The sequence below is a fragment of the Boleophthalmus pectinirostris genome, unplaced genomic scaffold (genome assembly GCF_026225935.1).
Source record: "Boleophthalmus pectinirostris isolate CB_2022bp ecotype Guang Dong unplaced genomic scaffold, ASM2622593v1 HiC_scaffold_16, whole genome shotgun sequence".
In the NCBI taxonomy this organism is placed as follows: Eukaryota; Metazoa; Chordata; class Actinopteri; order Gobiiformes; family Gobiidae; genus Boleophthalmus; species Boleophthalmus pectinirostris.
In genome coordinates, this window is record NW_026571095.1 from 19,103,444 (window position 1) to 19,125,950 (window position 22,507).

Consider the following 22,507-nt stretch of genomic DNA (forward strand, 5'->3'; position numbering starts at 1 on the left):
ACATTACTTTAGTAAAATTATGATTAACATTAGCAATAATTAATTGAAAAAAACATTTAAATAAATCTTTTTCTTTTTTTTTTTAAGCAAATAATCAACAAATAATCATGTTAACAATAAAGAATTACCAAAATGACCAAAAATCATACATTCTAAGTAAATATTAAATCAAACTAAATAAGAATAATTATCTTAGTTATGAAAAAATTACAAAACTGGGTTTAGGCTCCCACACCTGTAATAGAAGCAATCCTAAATAAATGCATTTAGTACAGCACTGTGGCTTCAGATGACGGACCCTACACTAAAAAGTTACACCTAGTGCACCTTTATGTCACTGTTTTAAATTAGTACGAGTGTATGCTAAAATCTTGTGAAATCATTCACAGTCAGTGGCATCTCCAACCAAGCTTCAGCGCCTGGGATCGGTCTCCGCAGACATGCCCAGCTACGCCACACTACAGCGGGTATCCTCACCAAAACAGTCCCCCAGCCGACTCGCCAAATCCTACAGGTGCATTTCTTTTTCATTTAATAAATAGACGCAGTGTATCTTATTGTCAGGAGTACGTTTCCCAGGAATACCACTTACAACACACCACAAAGAACGTAACTGTAGGTAGTCAATACAGTTGTTGATCAATAGAAGAAAATTACTTTACTTGAAGCTAGGATTTCTTTTGATAAGCCCCTATGTCTGCTGGCTTCAGACCTGTTCATCACAACCATACTGGTATTGGCATCATATATTACTTCATATGTTTTTAATCAAAAGAAAGGCAATGTAAGTAAATATAGAAGGGTGTCTCGTTGCAGTTCTGCCATTATGGTCTGGTGCAAGTATTTCAAAATATTACAGTAAAAAACAATGAAATGCAAAGCAACAAAGTTCAAAGACACATAAATTGATTTCATTATTTTAAGTAGTAATAATTTATAGCTATATCTCAACACATGTAATGCTTTCATGTTTCAGTCGCAGTTACGATCCTGGTTATAGTTTGGTGAGATGATCATAACAGCCTTAAAGCCACTTAGAGACTGGACATTGAGAGAGTTAAGGAGCACTTTGCTGTGTAATGGTCCTGTTCCATTATGTTGGCCAATCACATGGGACACATTCAAAAGTAATGGATGGGTGATGCTTTAGTACACAGGGATACAGGTCAAACTTAAATATCAGCGAACTGTCTGGAACCCCACCTGTGCTATAAAGGAGGAGGAGGATAATTTTGTCTGGTGTTTAAATGAGTCATTGTCAACTGGGCATTGAGTGAAGAACCTAATCATAACACCAATGTTATTACTGTGACCCAGTTTTATAAAGCACACATTTATCTTTTATAATATCTGCAAGGATCTTATGATGTTGCGCATTTCTTAATTACCTTTTTTCCAATATAAAAGTTGAATTACTTTTGCGTAATTGCAAAATCAACTACCACAAGTAATTTTCTTAATTTCTTACCATTAATGTTGTGGGAGGGGAAATTAAGCTCAATCGATCTTCTAATGTCTACTACATACTTTGGTGACACATTATAAGAACTGAACTTTTAATATCTTTAACAAAGCATGAACAAACACTTACATATATATTTAGCAAATAGCTTATTAAGAATCTGTCTAAGAGTCTGTCTTTGTAACTACTTAGGTTAAGGTCAAATTTTTTTTAAATAGTACATTATTTAATAGCATAACATTATGGATAAAATTTTAAGGGTAATACACAGATGTATAGTTAATGAATACCCTGAGCCAAAATCTTTTTTTAACAAACAATTTGTTCATTATGAAGTAAGTATTTGCTCATGCCTATTTCTGCTAATCAGTGTCAAGTTGTTATAAAGTGGTAGCAAAGTACTGTAATAGTAAATAAATTCTTTTCACTTTCTTTCTCATAGTTTAATTACTTTGCCAACAAAAGAAATAATTATTCAAGTAATAAACAGTATCTTTATATATCCTCATTCTGGCCGTCTTTGTGTCTCAGTACGTCCTCGCCGATCAACATGGTGGCCTCGGGAGCGGCCAGCGCCTCTTCTCCTCTGGCCATGGGAGGGTCCACAGGGGGTAACCACAGCTCCTCACCCCTGCACCAGCTCAGCTCCGTGGTGGGAAACTACGCCACACTGTCCCCCACCAAACGCATGCTGCATCACATCGGAGCGGACACCTATAAGATCTCCCACGAGCTGTACGCCAATGCCACTCTAAAGAGGCCTGGGAGCCTCGCAGGTAGAGGTCAATGCAAAACTTTATTACTCTATCCATGTCTGTGCTGTGCTGTGGTCTCCTGTGAGGTGCTGTCCACTGTGTCAAATTAAATGAATGTATTTTGTATGCACAGAACAAGCATATATTTTTGATTTCATTATCTCCATGTTAACTTGTGTTATAGGTAAATAGAGCTTGGGACTGTGATGTTACACATCAACAGAATTGTCAATTAGCCAAATGTTAAACCACAGCTGCTAAATACTGTATTTAGTGACCATTTTAAAAGTATTCTGACACTGCAGAGTCATAGATCCATCCCAAGCTCTAACGTGAATGTGTTGTTTTAGTAGTTTAGAAGGTTTGACAAGGTCATTTCACATGGATGCACTTGTCATGGAGTTGAGCAACCATAGTGATGGCAACCACAATGACAAGGAAGAGTTATTAGCAATTAGCAAGTTGACTAAACTACTAACTAAATTACTAACCTGTCCAGAAAGTTGCAAGTGGCTGTAATGTTCTGGCTATTCTGTGTGCATATCAGCCCATACGTATTTATTTTTTTAAGTTCAAACAAGTACTTTCTAGTGTCGTCTCTAGAGGACATCAGTCTTCATGAACACAGAGGTCATATGAGCCCTCTTTTCATTCATGATAATTGGTATTCTGCAGCGGCATTGCCACAACACGGAGGAAAACAAATTTCACACAGATTTGATGAAATTGGCTCGAGGTTTTTATCTGAAATTTATTAGATTGCAAATGTTCTCATGAATTTTTGAACAACTTAGACAAATGGGAATCCAATCAGGTTTCAAACTTTGTGAAAAGTGAAATCTGTCATTTTTGTATTAGTAAGTTCCACTACATTGATAAAGGTAAATTGAGTTATTCTGACGACGACTGGAACTCATTTCCAACCAAAGCTCCCATGTTACAAAAATCTACTGTCTATTATGGTAATACTTTATGGTGACCGCTTTGTTCAGAGTGGGTTATAGTAAATTGCAAAATTTGCTTTTATAAATTTTTAAAATACATTTCATTTTAATTTATTTTTTGTTACCTTAACTCATCAATTGACCAATTGTTTTCTGCCTCATTCTAATCTCCAGACTCTGCTGCATCAGAAGTCATTGGCTCAGTCCTCAGCCAATCAGAAAGATTTTTACAGCAAAAAAAACAAAACCCGCCCCGGTCATCTTCTGACATTGGCAGTTTATTTTAGTATTTTTCTTTAAACTTTGGAAAATGACTAGGGCAATTATACCATTAGGCTATTACTCTTCAAACTCTCTTGACTACACCATGGATTTCTCCTCACATCTTTTAACCTCTGCTCTCTATCTCTGCCCTGCAGGCTCTCGGGGCTCTTACAGTTCCCAGCACAGTCACTTGGGCTCTGAGCTCAGACCTCTGCAGTCCCCAGAGCACCACATCGACCCCATCTATGAGGACCGGGTCTACACAAAGTCTAACTTGAGAGGTCAAGGTAAGCCCAGCGGGGATCACAGGACTGTAGAGTAAAGATCAGAGATGGAGAGATGTTTGTTCAAAGATTTATGTTCCAGTGTAAGCAGGGGAAGTTAATGTGGGCATACAGTAGATGTTGGTGGAGGGGCCAAATACAGAGCTTTAGGTTTTTTTAGAAGAAGAATTAAATGTGTCAGTAATATGTCAAAGAAGGTTAAAATAAAAGAGCCTTTGTTAAACTTGATTCAGGTTTAGTAACTACTTAAATAAGGGATTATGAGTTTAGCATTAAAGATGGGGGTTGGGGTTAGGTTATTAAGTAAGTAGTGCTTTGTTAAGGTTAATTATATAAAAGCAAACACATTATCAAATGTTATTTTTAAGTAGGCATATGCAACTATAAAACTACTCTTTGGAGTTAATTTTTCAGAGGAGCTACCTGTAAATTACAACTATATAACCATACGCTGCCTTAAATTACCTGCCACTACATTAGGGGTATGTATAAAATATGAGGACTTATTCTTTGCTCTAAAATAAAACTGCTGAAATAGCTTGAGTAATTATCCAACAAATTGCATTATATATAGCCTATGACTTGCGGCAGACATCAGAGAGTTTCCAGTTTTAGATTGACATAAAAAGACGTTACTCCGGCATGGAGAGTGAGACAGAAATGACGCGGTGTACTTCAAAGGCAGGTGTTTTTTAATAATGCCATCTTATGTCAAAGCTGCTCGGGATATAAAACACTGCTTAGAAATACGCGCTCCATCTGATCATGGGTACGGGCGTTTTACACTATCAGGTTAGGCAGATCCAATTGGGGTCTCACTGGTAATTTGTCTTCCAGTCACAGTCTGTTAACTAATTAGTTTCAAAAATGGGAATTAATCTCTATTAATCTCATGGGCGTGAGTTTGGGGTGCTCTGAAATCTAAGCAAATCAGCCATGTAGAGAACCTGCAGTTTGGTGGCCACAACAACAATACTAAACTCTAGTTTGTGACAGGTGAAATGTACAATGTAATCAAATAAGTAATTTCTCAAGATATTTGGATAAAAAGGGTCTTTTATAGCATTTAACTTAGTTAGTTAGCTGTTGAATTTTGTTGACAAAATAAAATGTGGCTCAGCTAGTAGAAACACTTCCGAATTCTATCTTGGGGATTGTAATTAATATAATATTTACATAGATGGTAGACCAACCAATGTTTAGATTTTTATTTTCCTTTCTCAGAATTTTTACCTTATCACATTTTTTATTTGCCCTTCAGGTTTGTCAAAAATATGTATAAATAATTAGAAAATTATGAGAAAATGACAGTTGAAGTCATGTACTTAACTTGCTACTGTGTAGAATTTGACCTTTCAATGAAACATAAGATGCTGTGTGATGTGACTTGTTGTCTTCTTTAGGACAATGTATTTGCATTGTACAGCATGGCTTTCGTGTGGGCTTTGATATTTCTGCATGCATGCTATTGGATATACTAAGCTGGTTTAATAGTTGTGATGGCAATATATGGGCAAACATTGAGAGGTCTTCTGAAAATAAATAAAGGTATATTTGTTTATTTTGGGATAAAACCTCTCAATGTTTCATCAGAGCCTTTTGAATGCCATACTCCAGCTTCCATATCAGACAACGTTTGCAAGTTTATCATGGTGAGATAATGTTGTAATGTTACCTGGCCTGTGAATATGTTGACTTATTTTACAACATTGCTTTTGTCTTTTTGCTTCTTCCCCATTTTATTTGCTTTTGTCTTTGGCTGGTGCTCCTTGTCTAATTCCTCATGTGCTGACTGTTACTGGCCCCATGTTGTTACTGTTCAATCTCCAGACCCTGTAGTGAACCACTTGTACCAAGAAGTCCTCAGTTATTTGCTTTCTCCTTACACTCCTTCTTTAGCCCCGCCCTCTCCCGGTGTTGACCCAATCCCCTTGCAGCGAACCGGAAGCCAGGGGACGTTTCAGAGAGCCAGTTTCGCCACAGCCGGAGGGGCATCTGACTATGGAAACCCATACCGCACTCTGCAGTTCTGCCCATCCACCGAGTCGCCCTACAGTAAATCAGGACCTGCCCTGCCTCCTGAGCCCGCCCTGGGACGCTCTCCATCTGTGGACAGTATTCAGAAAGACCCAAGGTGAGTACACGGCTTTACTAACAATCAGCTATGGCTCGTGATGAAGCTTGTGTACTGCTCCCTTTTTCCACATCTACTCAACGTACTGAGGGCCAGATTCACCAAAACATAATTATTGGTCATAACTGGTCATAATCGTGGGTGCTATATGTCAGTTTTTTACATCTTAGTATTTCAAATGAAAATAGAATGCTGTTGCTAAAAATTGGTTAATTTGTGTGTGTTTTTATTTTTCTTTTTTTTTCTTTAAATCATACATAAGATCTAATTACTTAACAGATATAGCCAGTTGAAACCACAGCTGCTGAATCTGGGCTTTAGTATGTAAAACACATCACATCTTTCACTGTCCTCTCTGGTTTGCCTGGCGCAGAGACCTGTTCTCAGTCCTGTATGAATGCTGCACACTTCGCAGTCCAATTTAAAAGTTTGCTATTGCTGTTAAGAGCGGAGTCCCCTTCTGTCAGTGCCAATCTGTCCGAAAATGCAGCCGAACAACACAGCTGCTTTACATCAGGACAGATGCACACGTATATGAGGTGAGAGGGAGAACATAAAAGTGTATAAATACAACTACACCATTAGAGTAATGATGTCTTCTCACTCGTTTGGATAAAGTTTGACTCCACCTGTGTCCTGGATTTACCTCCTTGTATTCTGCCTAACTACTGTCAAACAAACCCGGCAGCTCGGGAGCATAATAGAGTCACTGTATAAATAATGATGTTGTTATCTATCTTGAATGTGTCAGATAAAACAGGTTTAGTTTCCATGATTACCTCACTCATTGTCTAGTGTTTATTTCTCTCCTGTGCTTCACACATCCTCTGTTTGTCTGTCTGTTTGTTTGTTGGTGGGTTTGTAGACAGACATCACATCTGCATTGCTCATTCAGTGACTGACTTGAGATGCATGGCCTTTCGCTCTCTTTCATGACATGAAGCCAGTGCCTGAGACATGTGCAACTTGAATGCTGATGACAGTAGCTAAAGAGAGGGTCTAGCGTTGTGTTTTGTTTATTTGTTTTATGTTAACACATCTTAGCATTAATAAAACAATAAATATATAATTGTTTAGAGCTTACCATATACATCCAATTTGTTTTGACCTATCTTAACAATGCAGGCCAAGTGGTCCTCCATTGGGAGTCATATGTCTCCATGTCTGGTCTTTTCTGCTTTAGTTACATGGTGTATTATGTCATTTTGTGTTTGATCAGTCTATTAGAACGACCCTCTCTTTACCTCCATACCGCCACAAGCATGTGCCCATCCCACTTATCACTGCCTGAGAACCAAATGTTGAGAGAGAAAGATGATGGCTATATTTTTTTCTATTTACTATTTTTTATTACTACTATTTTTAAGCATCTTTTGAAAGACAGCCAACCTATACCTCTCTCTTGTTTCTCTCTGCCTGTCCCCCCTTGATAGGTACGACCCCGAATTCCTTGTGTGGAATCAAAATCAAGCCGAGCAAAGAATGACAAAGTAATTCCAACTATTTATTATCATTATTATTGTACACATTTTGTCTCTATATTTTACATATGTCATTCACAGTAAGTTTCCATCTACTTTATCAAACACTATCACAAGAGGCATGGCATTTCCCATCTGTATTGTGGTCACGTTTTTAATATAATTTTGATTTTAAATTGGGAAAGTTATTTTATCTGATTCCTCATAATTCGGGCTGACTGTGTTTTTCATTCTCTCCTGTGGCTTCCATCATCTCCATCATTTTAGTTTTTATGTGTCCTGGTGGTTTGTCATTGTGCTGTGTGGCTTGTTTCATTATTCACTGTGTTGTTACTAAAAGGTGGGATAAGATAGATTTAGGGGAAAAAAAATATGTTATTATTATTTAACTATTGTGTAAAAAATTAAACTCAGAATATGGCTTCAGAAATGTAATTTAGAGGTGAAAATAATACATATTTTCGCATTCAAGTATGTGCTTAATCATTACTAACTTAAACGTTTTTCACACATACAAACTGTTACTGTAAAATAACACCTAGATGTCTAGCACTATACTTCAATTTGGACTAGCAATTTCAGATGTCCCACCAGATTGCCATGCATCTGCCTTAAGTCCACATTCTTTTTAAGTATCATGATATCAGTAAAGCCTTATGTCCTATAAGTGAGATTGCTTGAGCTTGTCTAAACTGTCACATCCTTCACTTGTGTGCTCAAGTTTAAATTGGAGGTCTTATGTAAGGGCCCATCTTGCCGAGCGTAGAGGTGCCTGATGTGATTTTATGCTTTTAGAAGCCACCAGAGCTGTGATCCATACTGACCATGTGGAGACACGGCATTGTGTTTGTCTGTTTCTGCCTGGCTTCTTCTGACCTTTTCCCATCTCCTATGGCCTCACCTCGCATTCTCAAATTCAACTAAGCCAGCACACAAACCATGCATACTCATCCCAGCGTTCTTTTGGGAATTGTATATGGCTGGACAATGTATCTCAAAAATATCTGTATTGTATATTGGCTATCTTCTGATAGAAATGTACTCTTTTATTAATTAAAATGTAAGAAAAAGATTTTTTTCAAGATTCAAAGATTGTGTAAACATATGCACTATTGAGGCACTTCTAGCATGCACAACACAACAAAATACCATAGGCAGGGGTAGATACAGTGGTATAAGGTGCAAATGAATTTCCTTATTCAATCTTTTAGCCTTATTTTGGTCTTTGTTTAGTCTTAGGATTATAATGCATGCACGTTTTTGCTTTAGTATAACTGAACTTATCTTATCTTGTGTCAAAAGATATTCTAAAATACCCCAATAACAACACAATAATACAAAACAGTTCTCAAAATTGGATCTTTTCCTCATTTTGTTAACTTGACCTGATGCTTTTTCAATGCCATTTAATTATTTTTTGTTTTGCATTTTCTTTTTCTGTTGGTGCCCATTTAGGTGTTCTCTCCAGGGAAGGCTCTGTTCTTGTGGCTATTATTGTGTTCGCCTTTTGCAGGAGTCTTATTTCTTTTACACTGATTAGAGGTCAGGAGAGGACAGAGGCAGAAGGGAGTGCATAATGTTTCACACTGTTTAACAATATGCTGAAACACTAACTAAGATTTATACCATACATTATTATATATTCCAAAAACAAACTCATGTTTTCCACTCGTATTACTTTGTAGACTCTATTACGGTCACTCTCTTTTACCATTTCTTTATCTGTCAAATGGATTAGACTCCCTCTGTGGTAATTATATAAAGTTTGGCTAGACCTGATCATTGTATCATTGATACATTGATAATTGTATTGTAGTAATAATAGTAATAGGTTTTCCCTTACACTGTAAAAGAATTAAAGAGTATCTTAAATAAAGTTTAAATACAGCTTAAATAAAAATAACTGTAATTACATCAATTCATAAAAGAGTTGTGTACTTCAAATACACTGTTGCAATTTGTTGGATAGAAATTGCAACCGTTTATAAGCCAGTGGTAGGGCTAAAATAATGACTATATATAACTGCTTTATTTAAACACTTTCCTATTACAAAGTGAAACGATTCAAACAATGATATTCTCTACATCAGACAGAGGCTTGGGATAATTTCAAGGGCAGTTACTGACTGGAGTATTTCACCGTTTGCGGTTACAATAAAACAAGTTAATGGACTTTGCAGTTTAACATTGATTTGCCCATTTGTTACCTAACAGTCTTTCCAAAGCTTTCAAAGTTGTCCGCTCCAAAGTTAATGTGGTTAATCAGCATTCCTTGTCCCCTCTCTCCTCTTCACTCAGTGGGACCCTGTCTGTCTGTCTCTGTGCAGAATGACTCAGCGACAGCGCTCAGCAGCAGCAAAACATGCACAGCAATCGTAGGCTCCAAAACACTATTCCCCAAAAGCCTGACTCATAGGAAATCCTTTCAGCCCGATATAGCCGTGATCTGCCTCCAGCCTCTCTATAATTCAGACTCTGTGGATGTTTTTACCGGCTTTAATTGTGGGCTCATTGTGGTGTGAATGCTTTGGCGGTGTGATAGAAACACGCATACAGTATAAACAAACACAGGAGGAGAGAGCCCACCTGGATGGACAGGGACAAAGAGGAGACAATTAGAGGAAATAGTACTTTTTAACATACTGAAGTTAATTTAGGTGGTGGGATTTGCATTCATTTTTCATTTGATACTGCATTGGGTATTTTTGACAATGGACTGAATGGTGCTAGAGTCATTTTCAGCTTATCAGTATGACATAGGTGATGCAAAGGTGTTATTTTTCATTTTTATGAATTTCGACACAATATGGTATTCAGTCACTCTGTGGAGACAAGCAGTTGAAACCACTAATCCATGTTACAGGTCACATCTGTGGAGAGGCCCAGCTCACAATAAGAAAGTGTGTTTTTGAGCAATAAAAACACCTGCAATTGAATACGTTCAACATATGTTTAATGCCTTTCTGTGGAATATTCAGGCAAAGCAGTAACATCTGAAAAGTTACCCATAGTGCACCTTTAAGGAAATGAAAAACAGTAGAAGTATTCTAGTATTATGGGTTCTGCTCAACTTCTCTCAGTTGTGAAACTGGCAAAGTAAACTGCTCTAACTGAATTAATATTAGCAAATGGTGTTTTGCGTTAATCCTAAATGACTGACATCATGTATTCCATTTAGGTTTCTTAGTTTGGGTAAGCTCCAATCTCCTGAAACTATACAGATGCAGAATGTAAAATGGCTGCCTTTCGGAAACATGTTTGATGAAAAATATATTGAGGACATGATACGTTTGGGCAGATTTCTAAAGCACTGCATTTGCCTCTGGCGCATTAGAGCAAAAATATTTAGTGATAAAATGATGACAACTGAAGTGGAAATGTGCCCCATTTGAGCTGGTTCACCTGATATTCATCTTCTGCGGTTCAGCGCCTCTCAGCAAGACACAAATTAGTCTGTTTTCCATTGTAAGGGTGCAGCTAATAGCCTGGATATCTGGACTTTGATAGCTGAAATCATTACTTTATTTAGTTTCAGATTGTTGCCCTTTTGGTGATGTGAAAATTGATATTTTTCTGCTAAAAGTATTTTTCTATTAGACACTGGTAAGTCATTCCTATCCTATGGTTTTAGCTTTCTCTTATATGCAGCATTTTGATAGAGACACTCAGACAAAAGGTGCTAGTTCTGTAGTTTGTAGAGACATATTTGAAACAAGTATATTTTTGTTCCCTACAGTGAACTATACTGCTGGAAGTTCATATTATCAGTCATTGTGCTGAGACATCTTGTACTCTAATGTTCTCTAACAAAGGGATGCACAACAGAAGAGACTGTAGTAGGGAGATTTGCTGATAATTTTTTGACAGATCTTTGCCCTTTGGTTTGAAAGTGTGTTAACCAATGTTAGACTTCGGTTAAATTAGGGTAGACTGGCAGTGGAGCAACTTGTCAGAAGCCCTCAACTTTTCTCCAGATTCAGATGCTGTAGAGTCTTTGAACATATTTTAGGGTGAAATGAAGCAGCCAGAGTAATAAAAAAATAATTTATGATTGGAAAATTTAAACAAGGTCAATGTACTGAATGTGTGGTATTATACTAGCATTGCTTTAGCATTTGGGCATCTGGTTCACATAGAGCACTATGTGACATTTCTGTTGGAGAGTAAGTCACCTATTAAAACATATCTAACTCCATAGAGACAAAGCCAAGTTACAGATCAGATCTGTGGGGAGGCAACCCTCCTCACACTATGGATGCTTGTTTTTGAAGGTGTTGTTCAATCACACATGATTGAATTATCACAAGATAGACCATTTTAAGGCCATACTACAGTTTTAAAAGTTACATTATATTGTGCACCATTAAATGTACATTTTTAAGTATGATTTTCCTCAGTGTTCTTCACTATGCTGGTCTGTGGATCTCTGACATGTAGAGTGGAGCTGCACATTTAAGTTTAATACATTTTTAGCGTCACAGCCCTGAGCCATGATTTGAGTAAGATGGGCTTTGATGTTTCACTCCTGCAGCCACTACTATTTGTTTTTATTACATTGAAATTTTTCTTTTTTTAGATTTTTTTGGGCAGCTGTTTATGTCCTTCTTTATTTCACACAATAAATGGATCTCACATGCTGTAGTCACTCAGAGCATGTGGGTGTATGGCTGTGCGCTGACAACCAGGATCCATTCAAGTGTCTATTCTTTTCTACATGAAAGCTACCACTTGGGTGAACTTTACTTTGGATCATAGGATGCACACTAAATGTATTTTGTTGTAGTGGGTGAACTGAAAATCCCAGAAATCAGTTTTAAGAATAATCTTTTTGCTATGACTTGTTGCTCATTCCGTAGATATAGTGAAAACAATAAATCTGAGATAGATGGATATAGTTGGATTATTTTTAGACCAGAACCAACAATAATATCCCTTTTGCCCTCTATTGCGTCAGTCCCCAAAGAAGTCACATTGACCATTTTCCTGGAGCTCATAATCTTTAATGCGTGATGCCAATGACCACTCCTCCATTCCACTTTATGGTCACCATTTGGTCCAGGCCTCACAGTGTCCTCACAGCTGCAGAGATGGATGGTCAGCATCATGTGTATCTCTGCTCTTATCGAGTGTCCCTTCGTTCTAATTACAACACACAAACACATGTGACAGCCCACCCTGCTGCTAACGCAGCCTTGTTTTATCAAGTCAATTAGCCCACAAGGTGACCTACACAAGGTTATGTCACCTCTAATCACAGTAATGGGGCCTGATACTAGTATACGTGCATAATAGTATTAATACATGTGGGGTGGAACGTGCCTAAAAGGGAGCAGGGCATGTTTGAAGGCTTTGAGTGCAGACATTTAGATTTGTTTTGGTTAATCTGATCATCATGGTATTTTTCTTTAATATAAATGATTAGGTTTTCATTTATGTACCCAGATTCTACAATGTGATAATGCCATACTGCCAGATGGGGTCAATTCACAAATGTTGACCATGATCATTTCTATCAGTGACTAGACCCTATAGAATTCACTATATTAACAAAAAGGTCTGCTTTAAAGCAATATTAATTTTAGCTGTGCTCATCTTTATTAAATATTATTGGAATATAGAGTATTGTGATGTCAACTGAAACCCTGCTATTTCTGAAATGCAGGATTTAATGGGGGATTTCTATTCCTCTAATAAACTGATTATAACCATGACAATATAGTCACACTTCATTCATTTGTTCTGCTTTCAGTCCATCAACTTTGAGAACTGAAATAACTGGCTTAATCACAAATGAAATGCCTGATTCAGTGTAAATTAGTCACAAAAATAAGTATAAAATATTCAGAGGATTTATTTATTTATTTGTGTGTTCTAATCCATTTAGATTTACTTCTTGTGTTTGGTTGTCATTGTTTGTCATAGGGAAATACTATCAGAGTGTTACAGTGTACGTGTGATAATTTTACTGAAGTAAATTTTCTCTGGTGTGAGATTTGCACAAAAAGACTGAAGCAGATAGTTTCCCTGCTGTTGGCCTGTGTGTTTAATTTTATTTTTAAGATGCCTGAATCCATCATCAAGAGTAGTGGCCACTTATTCTACAATATTTAGAGATGTTGAATTAAAACAAAATATTCTATTCAAGACCATATAATTAACAATTGTACTGTACTGCCTGAGGATGTTAAGTCAGTGTACTATTTGTACAATTTGGCACTAGTGTGAAATTTGACAGATTTTTTTAGAATAATACTGTAGATTGATTTATTGGTCTGGACTGTAGACAAAATTACTCATTTAAAGGTGCATTGCGTAACTTTTCTGGTGGAGGGTCCGTCATCAGATTTTTTTCCCATGAAGTTGTTGTTGCTTTGTAGAATTAAATTGATCTATCTTGCATTTATTCAATTACAGGTGTTTTTATTGCTTAAAAAACATGAGCAGTGCCACCCCTTCACAGATCTGACATGTCACTTTTTTGTCTCCATGGAGATAAAATACATTTAATGCAGTACTGTGGAGCTTTCTAAAGCAATGAGGGACGAGGAGGTAACGGACCCTCCACTAGAAAAGTTACACAGTGTACCTTTAAATTGTATGAACGTTAATAAAACATAATTGCCAAAAAACACAACTCCTCATCTTCTCAATCCTGATGCTGTTGCCATTGGTTACAGAGAATCGACTTGTTTAAAACCTGCCTCCCTTTTGCCTTTGAACATTACCATAACTTCAGTGGCTGACATCTGATAGTTCTCACGCTCATCAAGTCTCTTTCTCTCCCTCACACCACTGTACATTTTGCACTTCAAGGCCCAGCTAAGCTCTGTGTGGTGGAGAGGAGCCTCTTTTTGCCTAAAGCCAGCCTGGAGGCACACACATTCACGTTCCTCTGTCAGACCAAAGCATCGGACCAGTCAGAAAATAAGGGAAGCTCCTACTGTTCATCCATAAGACTCAGATATATTCTCAGATCAATGGGATTTTGGGTTATCATACTTTTATATGTGGACATGCAGTCTTCGATCGACTTCCGCACTTCATAATGGAGTATTAAAAGTGCTCTAAGTTTTCCTGTAGCCTTTTTTTTTCTATCCTTTTATTAGATGTGTTTCATCATGTGTGCAGTGTAGTTTAGGCAAGATGTGCCCAGGGCCACACTATCAACAAAGCTGGCACTACAAAGTACTGGCTCTTTTTTTGCTTGTTCTAGCTCATATTGTTTTCTGAATTTTGTAAAATGTAGATTGATTAATGATCACTTCATGTTTAATTTCTGTTTCTTTTAAAGATAGGGACCCATGAGCAGGGGTGTAGCAGAGAATCCTGATCTCATGAAAAGAAGTTAGAGACTGCCCAGGCAGGGCTACATGTGAAACAAAGACACAAATGATAGAATTGTGAGTTAGTATTTATTGCTCAAGAAGAAATGGTAGAACTCACTGGGGAACTTGATGATGTGCTTTTTGAAAAGGCCTTTATAAAAAATATTTTTTTTAAAAAGCTGATTGAGATGGTTAAAAGCATTTGTGCTAGTCCCCAGTTCAGATAAACAAAAAGGACCGTGTTTGTAAGAGCTCATGGGCAAAAGTTATGCTAAATCCATATTATGTTAATACATGCAGGCTGAGGCAGATGATTTTCTGAGGTGACCTTGGATAGAAATAAAGCTCATTATTATTATTCGAATACATACATATCTTTGTTTCTTTTCCCTCTTTTATTTGTATTCAGCACATCACCATGCACTATCAGATAAACCAACAGATGCTCTTGTTCAAAAGTGTTTCGTGCCTGTCTTCATCTCTATTGTCTTTCCTGTGTGTTCTCAGAGAGTTTGGCTGGAGGGACCCAGAGCTGCCGGAGGTCATCCAGATGTTGCAGCATCAGTTTCCATCAGTTCAGTCGAATGCCGCGGCCTACCTGCAGCACCTCTGTTTCGGAGACAACAAGATCAAATCTGAGGTATCACCATGCAAACATAGTTGTATAAAAATGTTGTTATATGTATAGAATTATGACAAGGGGTGTGCAATAGGTTGAGTTAATGTTTGAGAATTTGCAGATGTCATAATTTCAGATGGAGGGAAGGGGTCTGTGTCTTTTCAGGAGATTCACTGTTGAAAGAAATTTCAAAAGTTATAATGCTGAACCTTCCCATTATGTGTAAAGTATTGTTTCCAGAAACTTACAAATTATCCTTATGGTTTTAAGGCCTTTTACTTGACTACAATCACATATTTGGGGTATAAATAATGGCACCACTATTCCACTTTATAGCAAATTTTTGCATAAACTAATCCTAAACTGATGCCTCAAACAGCCTACCCTTGAAAACTTTATTCTTTTCTTTTGATATACTGTATATATTTTTAAATATTGCTCAGGTTTTTTTTAATATTGACCACCAAAACAACAACAAAAAGAAAAAATATAACCCTTTTGGTTTTGACAGGCAATAGAAACACACATAATTATTTACAGGCTGCCCTAGGTTTGTCCTCTGTTGCACAAACACAGTATCAAAGACAGCTACACAGCACCATGGCAACAGTTTTCACCCAGTGTCTTCATGTTGTTTCATACAAAAGAGCCATATTATAGCTCCCAAACAGGTCTATACTTCAGTGTGGCAAATGCAGAGGGGCCATTACCCGACAGTTCAAACATCCACATGTACTGAATGTATTATATGAGTTATTGGGGTCATCATGTACAGGCTGCATAGGCTATTTATCTTTGTAAAGGCTTTGACGTCAACACAGAGAAAGACATGCAAGGTTTAGGAAAAAGCCTGCTGCAACTGCTAATAACTAAAGTACATTTTGCTTAAGGCTGTGCAGTTAATCAAATTTAATCAAGATTTAGATTCAGTCATTTCTAATTGTCAGTGCTTGGAGTTTTTTAGAAAGAGGTCCACAGCCAATCCTCTGCTGTTAATAAGGCAAAGTAAAATTGGATTGAGAATCTTGATAAATAGTCATAAAGCCCAGCCCTCCCTCATTAGGACAATGTATAAATGTTTTAGGGTGCATTCAGACTTACATACACCACATTAAAATTGTTGGGGTTAAATTGGGATTAAACAAGGACAAAAACAGGAACTGACCCTGGATTTGACCAGGACTAAACCAGACAGTTTAGTTTTTATTATAATTTATGTAATATTATGTGTTATTACTATATGAGCAGTCTAGTAGTAGTAGTAGTAGTAGTAGTAGCAGTAGTAGTAGTAGTAGTAGTAGTAGTAGTAGTAGTAGTAGTAGTAGTAGTAGTGCTGTCATGCGATTAAAAAAATTGAGAGATTAATTATGATCTGTAATTAATTAATCTAATTAATCTCTTTTTAATCTCACCTAAAAATTGCTGAGAAAAGCCTTCAATTTGAGGTATTTTCATTTAAATTCATTATTACATTTTTGTGGCAGATCAAGAGACTGATATAGAACAAAAAAAAGTGACTTTATAAAGTCATTTATTGTTTAACAAACTTTAACAGATGCAGTCACTTACATTCCACAGTATCATCATTATTATTACTATTAATAATCTGCAGTGTTGGGAAGGTGACTTTTAAAATGTATTCCCTACAGATTACAGATTACATATCCCAAAATGTAGTTTGTAACTTAATCCATTTAATTACTTAAAGTGAGTAACGTAATTTGAATACTTTGGATTACTTGATATTCTCATGCTTTTTAAAACTACATGAATGTAGCAACCGCATCCTGCAAATGTTGTTCTTGTTTGTTCTCTTCAAATTGGCTGTTGAGCCCAAGTCTCCATGAATAAGAAACTGTTTGCTGTAAAGTAGCAAAGACCAGGAAATCTGAACATAATAACTTTTGTCTACTTAAAGACAATAAAAAGTCCAGTCTTTCTTTAACCATATTAAAAATATTATTGATAGAGAAATGCTTTATATATGAGATCACTGGTTTTAGTCCTTGTTTTAGTCCTGGTTTAGACCTGCTTTAGTCCTACTGTAGTCCTGGTTTAGTCCTGGACTGGGTTAGTCCCGGTTTTAGTCTTGGTGTTAGTTCTGGTTTAGACCTGGTTTAGACCTGGTTTTAGTTCTGGTTTTAGTTCTGGTTTTAGTTCTGGTTTAGTCCTGGTTTAGTCCTGGTTTAGACCTGGTTTAGTCCTGGTTTAGTCCTGGACTGGGTTAGTCCCAGTTTTAGTCTTGGTGTTAGTTCTGGTTTAGAGGCGCACAGGAGGAAGCGCGGTTTACGCAGCGTACGTGAGAAAACGTACGCGGCACACGGGAGGACAGCGGTGTCCACGCAGTAACTACGGAAGGAAACGTGGTCCGCGCGTTCTCAGGTTAATGACGATGATGAAGGTGTGTGTTTGTGTTGGTTTGTGTTTGTGTGTATTTGTGTGTGTTTGTGTGCATCTCCCCTCATGTGGCAGGTTGTTTTCACCAGTGACATTTAAGTTGTAGGCGATTTTCTATTTGTTATTTTCTTTTATATTTCACGTCGGGAGAATAATTTCCAAGACACGAATGCGTTTTTACCTGTGCACTGCTGACTCTGTTCTACTGGCTCTTCGACCTCGTCCATTGTGCAACTGACGCCGCCAACATTAACATGACATTTACATCGCTCTTATTGCGCGCGTTTTGTGTGGGTTTCCGGCAATGAGTGGAATTACCGAAATAAAAAAATTTATAAATGTGTTTTTTTTTTTGTGTGTGTGTGTGTGTGTTGTTGTCCCAACAACACATAAAAACTGATTTTATAATAAAGAAACTCGCATACAGAAACAATAAAGTTAGAGATTAAAAATGAGATTAACGCGATTAAAAAACATAACGCGCTAAATATGACTGTAATTAATTAATCGCAATTAACGCGATAATTTGACACCCCTAAGTAGTAGTATAGTTTCTACCTTTCTTTCAAAAAAGTTGTAGTAGTTCTGTTTTGTATGAAGCATGTATTCCTTGCAGACACTTGAAGCTATTGCAAATACCTCCCTTTCCTTGCCGGTGCTCCTGCCCTCAGCAGTGGCCATCAATTAGCCTCTTGGTGAAACTGCCGCTGTCTGTCTCTTCAATGTCGGCTCAATCCAGCACAATTGCTCTTTATTAATCCCCATGGAGACAGTAGATTTAAGGACAAACAAAGTTCTCCAGACATCAATGGCTCATAGAAAAGGCTGAAAAATATACTTGGTGTCCGCACAATAAACGTATGTTAGCCCCCTAGATTGGTGCAGCAATTTTACCTTTCTGTAGGTGAAATAGTGGCCTACAGGTGCAGAGGGATGGAGTACTTTGTGGAGAAAGCTGTATTTTAAGAGCAGAGCTATTGGGCTGACAGATCCTCTACCTATCTGCACCATCTGTACGGCAGCTAAATCGGGTTATGTGTTTTAAAGTCTTTGTCGAGACGGTAACTGGGAGATTCACAAAAGTCGTAAAGTCTGCCAGTCATTTCTAGATTAAATATAAGCAGAAATGGGTGTTGATTTTGCTATTATTTCCTTTGAAATTAAATGTAAATAAAAAAATATATTTAGTTGAGTTTTTTTTTCTTTACTACATAATTATATATCTATATATCTTGCATTATATATTTGATATCTTCCGTATGTTTACGTTAACTTTTGACTGGTAGTGTACTTGTTATAAATTTGCTGTTCTATTTGTAAGTATATTTTGTGCAGAATGTTCACATAACAGACAAGTTCCATAAAAAAAAAGAAAAAAAATATATATTACGGCCTTCTATTTTTTCCTCTTTGTAACTGAATGTTTTCAAAAGCTTCGGCTATTTTAGCGCAGTACAATTATTTTCCTCCCTTCCTGATCAAATCCACTCAATGCCACTTTCATTTATAATACCTGTAAAAGGTAATAACAAAAAGGGAAAAAGAAATCAGCTTTTGCGCATGAACTTCTCTAAGTGTATTCTGTGTCTGCTTCTCAGATCCGACGACAGGGTGGGATCCAGCTGCTGGTGGACTTGCTTGACCACAGGATGACAGATGTTCACCGCAGCGCATGTGGAGCTCTCCGAAACCTGGTTTATGGCAAAGCCAACGATGACAACAAGATCGCCCTGAAAAACTGTGGAGGCATCCCTGCTCTGGTCCGGCTGCTCAGGAAGACAACGGACGTGGAGATCCGAGAGCTGCTCACAGGTACGAACAAGAGATCAGTCATAACATTATGACCAGGTGAAGTACATGCAAATACACAGTACAAGGGTTTGGTGCCATCAGAAACCCAGTGGTGAGCCGCTGCCCAGTCATGCACATTTGTAGTGAATCTTGGCCTGCACTGTCCAATATCAAATAACATTCTTTTTTTTTTATTAATAAATGGGTGTGTAGAAAGGTAGAGAGCTGTCAGAGGCTGAATATTCATTCAAAAGAATTCTGACTATATTTATATGATAAATTAAATGAAAATTTTTTTTTTTTTTTATATTGCTTTGAGACATGCATCTCTATGTTGGATTTGCTTGCTTGCAGTAAGCATGGCAGATTTAGCCAATAAATAATAATTTATACAGTGTATCACAGCTGTTTTATAGTGCAAAATGTATTTTTCTCGATAGCAGTATGACCTTGGACAATGTAAAACATATCTTAAAATGTAGCTGAAATATCTGTCTTTAGCCTGGCTTGCAAAGGTTCCAGTAGGCTTAAAGGATTACCAGCAAAGCATGCACTAATATTTTTACTGCTCTACTGTATAGAGCCGACAATTCTCTTTAACTGAAGTTTGCTATGGTGAGAGCACGTTCACCTCTGGAGGGGATGGACACATGACAGGGCTAAAAGAGGAATACAACTCCATTTTCAAACCTGCGTATGTCCAGAATCCTCTGGGGATTTTATTTCAATCCACACGCCAAATGAGAAAAATGGATTCCTTTAACCAGCAGCCCACACTCGAGAAAAATCTCTGCTGTGCGTCTCTAAGGAGCGTGTATTTCCAGGCATTACATGTAGAGGACAGTGATTTTAGGTCTTCTGGTGCAAAAGCGGTCGAGCAGTATATTACTGTGTCATGCTTGCGGATTTTTGTTCAATACTAATTAGAAAACAGTTGGAGTTGGGACTTTCAAAAGCCCTAATCCAGCCATTAAATTGTTTTTCACTTTTGCTAAACCATATGTTGTACGGCAAAGCAATAACGCAATAAAATGATACTAAAGTAGAGAATGGTACAACTTTCAGTGGAAGTAAACACAAAATCAGCTACTAAACTCAAGCATGAGCCAATAACTTTTTTTTTTTGGCAGTTGAAACACTTGTCATTGAGTGAAGGCAAATATAATGTGTTTATTGCCATACTATGGACGATTCCATGCAAAGCATTAACATCCATGGAGGCAAGCAGGTGGTGTACCCTCCACCAAAAAACCTGCATTGGAACTCTAACCAAGTCTAAAACCAATATGACAAATATTCCGGTCAGTCCCTTTACACTCTGTCTCCATCACAATATTGAGCCTTAAAATCCATCCTTCCATAATTTATCATTACGGTGAGATTTCCACAGATGAAGGCGATTCAGTGTGCAGATTTATCCTCTGATCTTATTAGCACAGAAGTGTCGGAAAAGTAATACACGCGCTGCACTGTAGAGCACCACTAGGTAATTAAACCCAGATGATGTGATTACATTGCAAAGTGCAGTCTTCTCCCCTCACACCCCCAAGGCCAGACCGCAAGCCTTAATCTTTCTGCATTTTACATACACTTGACATGACAGATGATGTGTGCTGACAGACAACTGTTTTCAATGTAATTTAGCGTAATAAGACGGTACTTTGAATGTTAAAAAAAGGCTACAACATAAGAGGGTTTAGTTTCATGCTGTATTATCCACTACTTGTGTGGATAATTTGGATTTTAGAGAGTTGAGAATATGCTTAGCCCAGGATTGAAACTGTGCTTAAAAGCGATTATTTATAAAGGTGCTCTGTGTATCTTTTCTGGTTGGTTGGGTCTGCCATCTTTTCTCCATGGGGATCTTATTGCTGTGCTTAGAATATTTCACAGTACGACATTTGCATATCTATCGTGCATTCATTAAATAACCAACGTTTTTATTACTAAGAAATAACTTTCAAAACGTGCACTCTTACTGTGATCTGGACTTGGTAGCGTCACTTGATTGTCTCCATGGAGATTGATAAATTCAAAGCCATACTGTGAAATAGTAGCAGTAACAGCTCTATAGAGACAAGCAAGTAGCAGGTCCTCCACCAGAAAAGTTGTGCAAGTATGCTTGAATTGTTATATTCATTTAGACAGTGGTGATTGTGAGGAAATGAATGTTTTGAGAGCTGATCGATTGAGAAACAGATGTAGAAATGAAACACAAAATGCAGTTAGTTTTAAATTGGTCATTATACATATATTTTCATACATAATCTTAATAAACACACTTGCAAACTGTTGTGTAATAGAGAGATACATACTTGGTACAGACAGGCTTATAGACCAAGACAAAATAAAAGGTTTTGCATGCCGCCTGAGTCTTATGGAAGATTACCATATAAATTAGAGCCGCAATTCAAGGCACGCTGCTCTGAAATCCCTCCTGTCACAAATTAATCAAGTGAACGAGCGACCGGACGTAGACTCTCTCTCCTCTTCAAAACCCAGTGGAAATAACTCCCTCTATATCTGCGCCCCTCCGTCCCTATGCACTGTTAGTAATTGGTCTTGGCCTTGTCCTCTCTGCCTCTAGCCCGCTATCTCTCCCCCTCACTGGGTATTTTGAGTCAGGATCACAGCGGGTTACCACACTGCCTGTCTGCCTGGTCATAGTGCATTCTCACTCACACAGATTGTTATGGTGTAAAGGTTTAAGCACATATAATGGGAAATTGCTGTTATAGTTATGGCTATACAGTGATCCTTTGTTGATATGGACTCAATTTGGGTCCAGTCCCAGTGTGCAGAAATTTAACAGGTTAGGCTAGATATCTCATTCTAGGTTTTTGTTGTTTATTCTTTCTCGTTTCAGGAAATATGATAATATAATATTTACATAGGAATTTTGGGGTGATATGACATTTTATATCATTTGTATAAGAAACCGCAAATGGTTTTCATCTCAGCCTGTAAGGCACAGACATATAGACTAGTGTTACAATGCTAAATTTCAAACTTGATTTTAATACTAAGGCATAGACTAATACTCAATACTGT

The 22,507-nt window shown here is 37.4% G+C and overlaps 1 protein-coding gene across 1 annotated transcript in view; it reads left to right on the forward strand.

Annotated features, from left to right (window-relative positions):
* The window catches only part of ctnnd2b (catenin (cadherin-associated protein), delta 2b), a 103,019-nt gene that overhangs the window by 52,107 nt on the left and 28,405 nt on the right, over positions 1 to 22,507 (forward strand). Inside the window, exons 6-12 of the mRNA XM_055151714.1 lie at positions 390 to 514; positions 1,994 to 2,238; positions 3,581 to 3,712; positions 5,609 to 5,843; positions 7,277 to 7,333; positions 15,157 to 15,289; positions 19,264 to 19,477. Of these exons, the coding sequence (XP_055007689.1) occupies positions 390 to 514; positions 1,994 to 2,238; positions 3,581 to 3,712; positions 5,609 to 5,843; positions 7,277 to 7,333; positions 15,157 to 15,289; positions 19,264 to 19,477 (1,141 nt within the window). The remainder of the gene's footprint in view (positions 1 to 389; positions 515 to 1,993; positions 2,239 to 3,580; positions 3,713 to 5,608; positions 5,844 to 7,276; positions 7,334 to 15,156; positions 15,290 to 19,263; positions 19,478 to 22,507) is intronic.